Source organism: Spermophilus citellus, assembly GCF_964194105.1.
Source record: "Spermophilus citellus genome assembly, chromosome: 9".
NCBI classification, from domain to species: domain Eukaryota; kingdom Metazoa; phylum Chordata; class Mammalia; order Rodentia; family Sciuridae; genus Spermophilus; species Spermophilus citellus.
Window position 1 is genome coordinate 104624845 of NC_138191.1, and position 12052 is coordinate 104636896.

Here is a 12052-nt window from a genome sequence, read left to right on the forward strand (position 1 = left end):
CCGCTTCAGAGTCTGAAAAACTCGATGTCCCGACAAGCTTCACATTGGGGCGTGAACGCACTTGTCTTTCAGGGAAACGTAATTCGGCCGCTTAGGTAGCTAGTTGGCTAGAGGCGTGGTGCAGCGGCGCCCATTCTGAAGCCATACATTCTCCGCCTACTGGAGGGTTTGAATCTAGCAGCGGCAACAGTCTCTGACAGGTTTGGCGTGATGGCTACAGGGTCCTGGAGCTGGAACCTGGATTTCGACCTAGATTTGAAGCCTTCTACTCCCACTTGATATCTGTGTATCAGGGTATTCCGTTTCCCCGAGGACGCTGCTTTCTTGCCAAGAGCCATACTCTTGGTCTGATATTGCCTCCCTATCCTTAGTATTGCATATTCACTCTCCTCCTTCCATCTAACGGTGTTGCCTTTCCTGGGCTGTTCCTCGGGTATCCCCTGCTGGAAGAGCAAGGGCAAGAGTGGTCTGGGAACCAGACCCCAGTCACTGGAAATGAGTAGGAGCCTGAGCTGGTCTGACCAGATTGAAATGCTTTTGCGTGCAACTGATGGGCATGTGGCCCGCATTAAGGTAAGATGGCTTCAGAGGCTCCAATTGTTGTTCTTCTTCTTTCTTCTTCTTGTTGTTTTGGGAGGGGGTGGGGTCAGATTAGACTACACCAAATTCATTGGCCTGTACAACTCTTTCTTTTGTAGCAGAGGCTGTATCCCCTTGGGGTCTCCACCTCAGGTAAGTATTGCCCCTTTCATTCATCAGCCTTTTCTCTTTCAAGATCTTCCTTCTTCCAGTGCCTGTACCATCACTATTTCTTCCAAATTCCAACTCTTTGCTTTTCTGAACTCTCTTATCCCACAAAGATTCTGTCCTTGTGCTAGGAGCCACAAGCATATATACGATGTATGGCACCTTTGGTTGTAAAGTGACGCCAGCTAGCCACTGAGATGATTATGTTAAAATTTACATTCATATGCAAACTGGACTCCCGCTGTTCACCTTGGCCTGCTACCGGACTCAAGTTACGGGACTTTACGGGACTGCTGGAGAGTTCCCATTGGTTGGGGAAGGATAGTAGGAGGGAATTCCGGAGGAGGTCGGAGGAGACGGGGTTCCGGGAGGCGCGGTTCCGGTCGGACACCCTCGTGGGAGGACCGGTTTTTGACTTGCTGGCGCTGAGAGTGTTAGCGGCTTTTTCAAAATAAAGTTTTGTTCCTGCTTGATTGGCTCGTGATTCTGTGCCCAGCCAAGACTGCGGCATTTGGCGGCCCGTGCGGGGAACGCCTGAAGCTTAGAGGTGAGTAAATTGCTCGCCCCTGAGGGAAGGCGACAGGATGGATGACCTTCTCAGAAAACAATGTGTTCTTGTTTTGATTTATTTTGTTTTCATTTCGAGCTCCCTAGCCCTAGAATTTTCTCAGGCGAACTGGAAAAAATGGTTGGCTCAAGGTTTGAAGTTATTCAGCCCTGAGAAAGAGAAAATTGATACAACCATTGTCTGCTCCGTCTTTGTTTCATTCTGCTTCGGCTTTGTTTTATCCTACCTTATTGGGTTAGGTTATAGTAGATTAGAATCCAATAAAAAACAAACCGAAAAACTGTTAAGTAAATTGTTAGAGGTCCAGACTATGGTAGAAAAAACGCTAGGTCAAGCAAAAGAGAAGGTCTCTCAAGCTAGTCAGACAGAGGAGAATTTAAAGAAAGCAAGCTTAGAGGACAAGCAGCCATCAGGTGGAGAATTACAACAGGAGGTTGCTACCAACTCCGTTCTATCACCAGAGGGCGTAACTCAGCCAACAGCTCCATCTACCGCTGAGCGGCCCTCAACTACCGTAGTTGATGGACGGAATTCTGAGGCAGGACCCCAAAGATTAGCATGCCCTGTACTTGAGCAGGCAGGAGGGCAACGAATTCACCGTGCTTTAGATTTCAAAACAATAAAGCAATTAAAGAAGGCTGTAACGACCTATGGGCCGCAAGCACCCTTCACTGTAAACATGGTTGAATCCATTACCAATTTGAGCATGATGCCAGCAGATTGGACTAGTATGTGTAAAGCTGTGCTAAATGGAGGACAATACCTGTTATGGAAGGTTGCCAATGAGGAATTTTGCATGGAGACAGCTAGGCGAAATGCAGAAGCTGGGTACCCTCAAAGAAATATGGACATGCTTTTGGGGAAGGGACCTTATGAGGGTCAAAGACAACAAATTGAATATGACCCTGGTGTGTACGCACAAATTGCTGTAGATGCAGTTAGGGCATGGAAAACTTTACAGGGGCATGGAGACTTACAAGGTCAATTATCTAAGGTAATACAAGGAACTAATGAACCTTATGCTGAATTTGTAGATAGACTTATTCAGTCAGCCTCTAGGATATTTGGAAATACAGAACAGGTAATGCCATTTATAAAACAACTGGCTTATGACCAAGCAAATCGTTGCTGCAGAGAGGTCATTAGACCATGGAGACATGAGGATTTAAACACATATATTAAATTATGTAGAGACATTAATGAACAGGGGCAAGTCTTAGCAGCAGTACAACAGGCTTTAGATGCCAGGCCAAGAACATGCTATAATTGTAATCAAACAGGACATTTTAAAAGGAGTTGCCCCATAAGAGGAGGGTTTAACAAAGCTGGATATCAAAGGAATAGAATACCAGGTATTTGCCCACGATGCCGTAGAGGGAGACATTGGGCTAATGAATGCCGTTCTCAAACCACCATAGAGGGTATTCCGTTATCAAAAAACGGACAAGGACCAAGTGTTTACCCACGATATCGTGGAGAAAGGTATCAAGCTCCATTGCCAAAAAACGGACTAGAGGGCCCAATGCCCCGGGGCCCCAAACCACAAATATATGGGGCAATGGAGGAACCCAACAGCCCCATCAAGGTAGTGCCCAGGACGCATTATCCATTAAATCCCTCATCAGACAAACTAGAGGGAGCGCAGGGCTGGACATCTGCGCCTCTGCCAGAGCAGTACTAACCCCAGAGATGGGAATTCAAATCATTCCCACAGGAGTAAAAGGACCTCTTCCCCAGGGAACAGTAGGCTTATTATTGGGACGCAGTTCTTCTACACTAAAAGGACTTATGATAAGTCCTGGGGTAATTGATCCCGATTATGAAGGTGAAATAAAAATTATAGCTAGTTCTCCAAGAGGTATATCAGTAATTTCACCAGGAGATAGAATAGCACAGTTATTAATAATACCCAGCCTGCATGATAAATTTTCCAGTTGTAATGTAGAAAGAGGTTCCAAGGGATTAGGCTCCACAGGTGTAGATTGGGCTATGCTGTCTTTAAATTTAGATTCTCGCCCAATGCTAAAATTAAAAATTCAAGGACATGACTTTAATGGGCTGCTGGACACAGGAGCTGACCTCAGCATCATATCTCGTCAAGAATGGCCAAAACATTGGCCATTACAACAAGCCACTCAAACGCTTCGAGGCCTAGGAGTGGCAACAAATCCCCATAGAAGTGCTATGGTATTAGATTGGAGGGATCCTGAAGGATGTGAAGGAACTATACAGCCCTATGTATTGGATCATCTTCCTGTAAATTTATGGGGACGAGATGTCCTAGATCAATTAGGATTGACATTAACAAATAACATCAATCCTAACGCGCCCACTACTAGGGCTAAACAAGGCTTTAGGAAAGAAAAAAGATTAAGAGAACAAGAACAAGGTATGACAGCACCTATTCAAATAGATCAAGAAATAAATAGACATGAATTGGGTTTTCAGAAAGGGCCACTGAGACAATCAAAATTACTTGGAAATCAGAAAGACCAGTGTGGGTTCCTCAGTGGCCCTTGACTAAAGAAAAGATACAAGTAGCCCATGACTTGGTCAGACAACAGTTAGCGGAAGGACATATACAACCTTCCGTATCCCCCTATAATACTCCCATTTTTGTCATTAAAAAGAAATCTGATAAATGGAGATTATTACAAGATTTAAGAGCCATTAATAATGAGATGGTTATTATGGGACCTGCTCAATCAGGGATTCCTCAATTGTCTGCTTTACCAAAAACCTGGCATGTTTTAGTTATAGATATTAAAGATTGTTTCTTTTCAATTCCAATTCATCCCGAGGATAGTCCACATTTTGCATTTACTATCCCTGCACTGAATCATGAAGGTCCTGATCAGAGATATGAATGGAAAGTACTCCCTCAAGGGATGGCTAACAGCCCAACTATGTGTCAAATTTATGTTAATAAAGCAATCCAGCCACTTAGAAACCAAAATCCTGAACTACAAATATTTCACTATATGGATGATGTGTTACTGGCACATAAAGATAAAAACACATTACTAGAATGTTATGCCACACTTACAAATTTATTGAAAAATTATAATCTAGAGATAGCAATAGATAAAGTACAATTAAATCTTCCAATTAATTATTTAGGAGTTCTATTATCCTCAACCATGGTCCGTCCACCAAAAATTCAAATACGAGTAGATCAACTCAAATCACTTAATGACTTTCAAAAGTTATTGGGAGACATAAATTGGATAAGGCCTTATCTAGGCATACCAACAGGAGAGTTAGGACCTTTATTTGATATTCTAAAAGGTCCATCAGATCCAAATTCACCCCGCATGTTAACGCCTGAAGCAAGAAAAGTATTAAAAATCATTGAAACATATATGGAAAATATGCATTTGGATAGAATTGATATAAGTTTGCCTTTATTATTTATTGTACTACCAACAAAAAATATTCCTACAGGAGTATTTTGGCAAGAAGGTCCATTATTGTGGATACATTTATCTTATTCCCCTAACACTATTCTTACTAGATATCCTGAGGCTGTAGGACAATTAATACTCAAAGGAATAAAAGCAGCTAAGGGAGTGTTTGGGATTTCTCCCAATAAAATTATTACTCCATATACTATGGATCAAATTGATGAGTTAGCTAATGAGTTAAATACTTGGGCAATAATCCTGTGTAAAACTAGTGTTTCATTTGATAATCACTTACCATCTAATCCTTTGTTGTCTTTTTGGTCTAAGCATCCTGTAGTTTTTCCAAAAATGACAAGAAAAACCCCTATCATAAATGCTCCAAATATATTCACTGATGGGTCAAACAATGGTACAGCAGCAGTAGTTACTCCTGATCAAACTTTTACATTTTTAGTACCCAAACAATCAGCTCAAAAGGTAGAGCTTAATGCAGTATTACAAGCTTTTATGATGTTTAAAGATTCTGTATTTAATTTATTTTCTGATAGTCAGTATGTAGTTAATGCTATTAATTCCCTTGAAGATGCTGGTAGGATTTCCCCTTCCTCTACTGTTTTCTCTTTGTTTTCCGCTATACAAAGTCTAATCTGGGACCGAAAAGATCCATTCTTCATAGGTCATATCAGGGCACATACAGGATTGCCTGGAGCCCTTAGTATGGGCAATGAACTAGCAGATAAATCTACACATGACATACATATTTTCTCCACAATAGAAGAAGCTATAAATTTTCATAAAAGGTTCCATGTCAATGCTAATACTTTACAAAAGCGTTTTAAAATAACTAAAGAACAGGCCAGACATATAATAAAACAATGTCAAAATTGTGTGACATTTTTACCACAAGTTAATCTTGGAGTCAATCCTAGAGGACTAATACCTAACCATATTTGGCAGATGGACGTCACACACTTGCCAGAATTTGGAAAATTAAAATATTTACATGTTACAGTTAATACTTCTTCCAGATTTTTGATGGGCTCCCTTCATACTGGAGAAAAAATTAAAGAAATTATAGCTCATTGCTTACAAAATTTTGCCACTGTAGGCGTTCCAAAACAGTTAAAAACAGATAATGGTCCTGGCTATACTTCTACCTCTTTGAAACAATTTTGCTCATCATTTGGCATTACTCATATAACAGGAATCCCATATAATCCACAGGGACAAGGCATAGTTGAAAGAGCTCATCAAACTATTAAAATGTACTTATTAAAGCAAAAAGAGGGAATTGGGAAGGGGTATGTATCCCCCAAAGATAAACTTAAAATAACCCTTTTTACTCTAAACTTTTAAAATTTAGATTCATCGGGACTTAGTGCTGCGGAAAGACATTTGTACCCCAAAAATGTACATAAGCCTAAGGTACTTTGGAAAGATATTCTAACAGGACAATGGAAAGGCCCGGATCCAGTGATAGTCTGGAATCGGGGCGCTGTCTGTGTTTTCCCACAGGATGAACAGCAACCGATTTGGATTCCAGAGAGATTAACTAAAACAATTTCTACAGAAAAAGAAGATGATTTGACTCAAATCCATAACAGCTGACATCCAGAGCTCCAGCTTGGCTATTCTTACATCTGCGACTGTGATTAACCAAGGTTTTTTTTTTCAGTATCTATTTTATTATTGCATTTTTCCACATCATAAAGTTCTATTTTATTTTTGAGCTCATACAAACCTAGGTTAATGTTTTTCTGATCAGTTTTATTTTTTGACTGTGTTTTATTTTTTATTTATTTATTTATTTATTTATTTATTTATTTTTTTTTTTTTGACTGTGGAGTTTTTAAACATTGCAATGGAGATTTCACCTAAGTATAGTTACAAGGCCTTTATTTACTATTGTCTTATGTGTTGTATGTTGTGTGCACACTTCTGTTTTGTGTTGTATGTCTGTATGTGTGTATGTCCATATTTCTTATATGAGGAGCGCTCATGAAAAAATGGATCCGAATTTTTTCTTTATTCACGTGATTTATATGGTTTAATTTAAATTAGGTGAACAGCTGTTTATGATTGTTGTTAAAGATGGTTAACAGATCTGTTTGTTTACTAATTTAAATTTGGTAAACGGCTGTTAAGGATTGTTTTTAAAGGAGTTTAACAGATCTGTTTGTTTACTTTCACCTTTTCTTTTTATTATATTTAATAATTCTGTTCAGGATAATGTCTCTTTACCATCATTGCCAGAATTTCCATCTCCATCCCAATTCCAGTGAAGACTGAGATAAAACCAAACTACAGCTTCTATGATAGCTATCACAGTAAACTGTATAAACTGATGCATCAATGAATATAACTCAACAAGTAATGCTATCAAGGACTTGATTTACTTTGGGAGGATATGGACATATTGATAGACTCCTCCAATTTGAACTGCTTGCAGAACTTGCCTGGACTATATATCAGTTGCATACATTGTGAAATATCATCTGGTGCACCGAATTGTGGTACTGCTGGCATATTTTTGCTGATGGTGTCACCAGTGATGCAATTTCCTTGCCAGCTCACCCCATGTTTATTGTGGTAATACTGGCATATCTTTGCTGATGGTGTCACCAGTGACGCAATTTTTCCAAAGGAGCCGTCAATTGGCTTGGTGTCGTGGCATTTCTGTATCCTCCTCCCTTCTACTAGTGATGGTCTAAATTTGGGGGCCAACAGAGGTGAGGCAAAGAACCTCACCCCCCCACTGGCACCAAGGCTAAATTTGGGGGCCAACAGAGGTGAGGCAAGAACCTCACCCCCCCACTGGTGCATAGGCCTATCCACAAGCATGGCTGAATGCTGGACCGGTAGTCAGCGACGGGTTGCTCTGATTACAGTGGATTCAACCTAAGACAGGAAGCTGACGCCTAAAGGTCAGTTCTCCCATGACGGGTAAGAACCATATGTTAAATTGGACAACCTACCAGGCACGGTCCCTAGCCACATTGCTTGTTGCTTAATTAAACAGAAGGGGGCAGATGCTAGGAGCCACAAGCATATATACGATGTATGGCACCTTTGGTTGTAAAGTGACGCCAGCTAGCCACTGAGATGATTATGTTAAAATTTACATTCATATGCAAACTGGACTCCCGCTGTTCACCTTGGCCTGCTACCGGACTCAAGTTACGGGACTTTACGGGACTGCTGGAGAGTTCCCATTGGTTGGGGAAGGATAGTAGGAGGGAATTCCGGAGGAGGTCGGAGGAGACGGGGGTTCCGGGAGGCGCGGTTCCGGTCGGACACCCTCGTGGGAGGACCGGTTTTTGACTTGCTGGCGCTGAGAGTGTTAGCGGCTTTTTCAAAATAAAGTTTTGTTCCTGCTTGATTGGCTCGTGATTCTGTGCCCAGCCAAGACTGCGGCATCCTTGTCCATTATTCCCTTGGCAGGGGACCTGGCTGGATCCTGGATTTCCTCTCATCACTTGTCTCCGCAGTCAGAAGACCAAGCTCAACAGCCTTGGGCTCTAGAGACCCCCACTGTCCCAGAGAGACTAAACTGGGCTGAGACCTGTAGCCCAACCTCTCTCTGGAATGAAGTTACTATTCTCCGATTGGAGGTTCAATCTCAGGCTCAGGTGAGTCTTGGAATCCTAGGTGTGTATATGTGGTGTTTGTGTGGGAAAGCTTTTTATGCAGTAGTTAATGTGCTTTTCTGCCTGGGTAGGTAACTAAGGCACTAAGGAAGACTGTTCAGAGATTGCTGGAAGAGCAAGAGCAACAGATGTCCAAGATCAGTGCTCTGGAAGGTATCAGTTCAATTCTTCATATACACAGATATTTTTTCCCCCAGCACTGGGGATTGGACCCAGGGCCCCTTGCTATGTTAGGCAAGGACTCTTACCACTGAGCTAAACTCCCAGCTCCCCATACACACTGCTGTATATGTGTGCACATGATTTTGCTGCATACCTATTGTTTGTGCACATGTGTCATGATTTGCAAGAAGAGTCTAGACTTGTGTGAACCTCTCAGAGGAGCTAACCCTCAATTTGTACCACAATAGCATCACTAAGGTTGCTGCAGGGGGGCCCAGAAGGTCGAGCTCTTCTCCTGGAACAACACCTGGAGGGGCTGAGAAGGGAACTGCAAAGCCTTCAGAATCAGGTATGGGAGCAGGCCCAAGCCCAAGTCCAAATGAAAAAAATACCAGGAAACTACAGTTCTACCAGTGGCTTTCACCACGAGCTCCAAATTGAGTAAGTGATAGGCCTCACTTTCTTGAGTCCTCTGAACTCTTGGTATTCCAGGAGGCTTATTGCCTCCTCGCTCTGTTGGTTGACTGTAGAATGACTGCCATTACTTCTGTAGGCAGCAAATACTGTGGAAAGAGTCAGAGATTTTGCGAGAGGAACTGAAGTTGCTTCGGAACCAGCTGAGTAAGTAAAAAAAAGTGGGTATAAGTTCCCTTGTCTCCCTTTTTGGAATGCCTTTTTTTCTCCCAGTAAGTGATCAAGCTCTACCTGTTTGACCTATTAAGAAATCTGACACTGGGTGCGGTGGCACCCACCTGTAACCCCAGCAGCTTGGGAAGCTGAGACAGGAGGATTGTGAGTTCAAAGCCAGCCTCAGCAACAGTGAGGTGCTGAGCAACTCAGTGAGACCCTGTCTCTAAATAAAATACAAAATAGGGCTGGGGATGTGGCTCAGTGGTCTAGTGCCCCTGAGTTCAATCCCTGGTACCAAAAAAAAAAAAAAAAAAAAAGAGAGAGAGAGAAAGATAGATGCCGAAATATTTTGTTTTGTTCATTGCCTATCATGGTGTGAGTTTTGTCTATTCAGTCAGCTTGGAAGCTTCTAATATCTAGACCAGATGCTTTTTGTCTTAGTTTTCAGTACCAGGTTGGTCATAAGACAGCGAAGGAGAAGGAAAAAATTGGAGACTACCCCCTTAAATTCTCTTTCATCTTCAGGCCAGCACCAGGAGCTGCTGCTGAAGCAGATGACTGAGGGGCAGCAGGCTCAAGCCCATAGCTGGAAGGTAGAACCAACATTAGACCTATCTCCACATATTTCCCTGTGGAGGCCCCATCTTTTTTCTGTTTGTCCTATTCTGCAAATAGGCCAGGATACCCTCTCCTACCAGCATCTTTATCTCTCTTTTTTTTTTTTTTTTTTGCTGTGCTGATTCCACTTTCTCCAGAGCTCTTCTTTCCTATTCCTTTGCTATAAGAAACTGTCCTTGCTTATATGAAGGTTCCAAGTGTGCTAAAGAAGCCAATTGTGGGGAAGAGGTTTCTTCCTGGAGGGAGAAAGTTTGGTCCTAACTGGGCCCATGGTCTAGCAGATGTTGGAAAAGCTGCAAAGTGGCCAGGAGAACAAGAGTCACACCCTGGAGGCTGCCAGGACAGAGTCCCAGGATGCCCAGCAGGAGCGCAATTTCCTCAGGTCAGGTGGTGTGGGTGCTGTGGCAGTGGAGGGGATTTGTCTCACAGAGGTCAGGCATTGGGGCCAAGTTCAGTTATTCTAAATTTGACCAGGACTGGTGGGGGCAGACTGAGTTTTTGGGTTGCAGCCCATAAGGCATTCTTTATTTGATACAGAGCAGTGAGATGCCTTTTTTTTTTTTAATTAATTAATTTTTTTAAAGAAGTAGTTGGACATAATACCTTTATTTTATTTACTTATTTTTATGTGGTGCTGAGGATCGAACCCAGGGCCTCGCACGTGCTAGACGAGCGCTCTAACACTGAGTCACAACCCCAGCCTGGTGTGAGATATCTTTATATATTTGGATAATAAAGGGGGAGGATCGAGTTGGGGTTGTGGCTCAGCGGTAGAGTGCTCGTCTGGTATGTGCGAGGCCCTGGGTTTGATCCTTAGCACCACATAAAAATAAGTAAATAAAATAAAGGTATTAAAAAAAACTTAAAAAAAATAAAAGGGGAGGATTATGAAGTACTGGCCTTAGGAAGTAGGATAGTTCTGTGCTGGGAGGATTATGTCACCTCTGTCTCTGATTCTGTTCTTCTTTCCAGGACTTCCTTTGATGTCTTCCAATGTAAGCTGCCCCTAGCCTTCACCTTCACCAAGTCTCTTTGTTCAGCTAGCTCTGAAGTCAGTCTTCTAGACAGTAACAGTAACTGGGAACTTTTAAGGAAATTAGGTAAGGGTGAGGGAAGGGATCCTACTTCTGGGGTTGGCTGAATCTGAAGGGTGCCTGGATGTCTGGCACTAGGTAAAATCAAATCTGCCTTTTTCTTTGTGAATCCATCAACTTCTGTTTTATCTCAAATCAGTCCTGTATGTCCCTTTCCATCAGACAGGCCCAGGACTTAGTTCTGTGTACATAACAGTGCTTGCTGATTTGTTTTTCTCTTCTCTTTTCCTTTCTCCTAAATCTCCAGAGGAGCATCATTTTCAACCTGATGCTGAGCGTCTCTCAACTCCATGCTCAGGGAATCTTGAGCAAGCGAACCTATCCCTTCGGGGTCCCAAGATACTTCTGAGTGACTTGTAATGACTTTTTTGAGAATAGTGAGATGAAGGCTTTTTTTGGCCCATCCTCCCCTCTTGTTCTGGGCAGCCTGCCAATCCCCTCTCGATCTAGTTGGTATCTGACATTTCTAGTGAGGCTCCTCACTGTCTACCTGTCCCTGCCCCTAACTTCAATAAAATGGTTTAACTCTCCCTGATGTGTTTTATGTGAATCAGTACCCACATGGGATAGACTCAGCAATACCCTTTCTTCTTTCTGTTAGTTGTTTTCTGTGACCTTTTCCTCTGAAATCTGAGTTCACAGATGTTATAGCTATACTTTCTGAGTACAAACTGAGGTGAACTGGAAGGACGTAGAAATTCCCATTCTGGTGAGCAGAAAGAGAAAGGACATTGCCCTGGGGCAGTAGTGCTATGGGGTTGCAGAGGAGGGTGATATTCTGGTGGGCCATGGACCTGTATCTGCTGCTGCTGCTTCTTTTTCTTCTCTCTTTCTTTTTGGTACTGGGGAGTGAACCTAGGGTACTTTAACACTGAGCTACATCCGTAGTCCTTTTTAGTTTTTATTTTGAGACAGGGTGTCATGAAGTTGCTGAGACTGGCCTAAAAATTGTGATCCCCCTGCTTCAGCTTCCCAAGGCACTGGGATTATAGGTTGCAGTACCATGTCTGGGCAGCATCTGCTTCTTGAGGCTTTCACCTTATCCTCAGCATTCCAGACTGCATTTCTTCAATGGCCTTCTTCTTCCTGGTCTGTCAATTTGACTAAGTTAGTGGCCTACAGAATATTTTGATTGGACGTCAAGTAAGAAATAGTTTACATTGTGACTTAGTAAATATACAT

The 12052-nt window shown here is 42.4% G+C and overlaps 1 protein-coding gene across 3 annotated transcripts; it reads left to right on the top strand.

Annotated features, from left to right (window-relative positions):
- The first annotated feature begins 104 nt into the window (after window positions 1–104).
- Window positions 105–11377, top strand: CCDC163 (CCDC163 homolog). 3 transcript variants are annotated; one of them, XR_014023464.1, is made up of 10 exons: window positions 105–573; window positions 699–732; window positions 8161–8348; window positions 8438–8519; window positions 8777–8969; window positions 9082–9149; window positions 9684–9751; window positions 9967–10158; window positions 10749–10876; window positions 11118–11135. XR_014023464.1 is itself a non-coding variant. In XM_081305510.1 (10 exons), exons 1-10 carry the CDS (start codon window positions 496–498, stop codon window positions 11228–11230), a joined length of 1053 nt encoding a protein of 350 aa, XP_081161636.1. In that variant the 5' UTR covers window positions 105–495; the 3' UTR covers window positions 11231–11377. The 3 variants fall into 3 exon arrangements, 2 of the variants coding, with proteins under 2 accessions (XP_081161636.1, XP_081161637.1); XM_081305510.1 differs by having other exon boundaries at window positions 10058–10158; window positions 11118–11377; XM_081305511.1 differs by lacking the exon at window positions 11118–11135 and having other exon boundaries at window positions 10749–10890.
- Window positions 11378–12052: the final 675 nt, after the last annotated feature.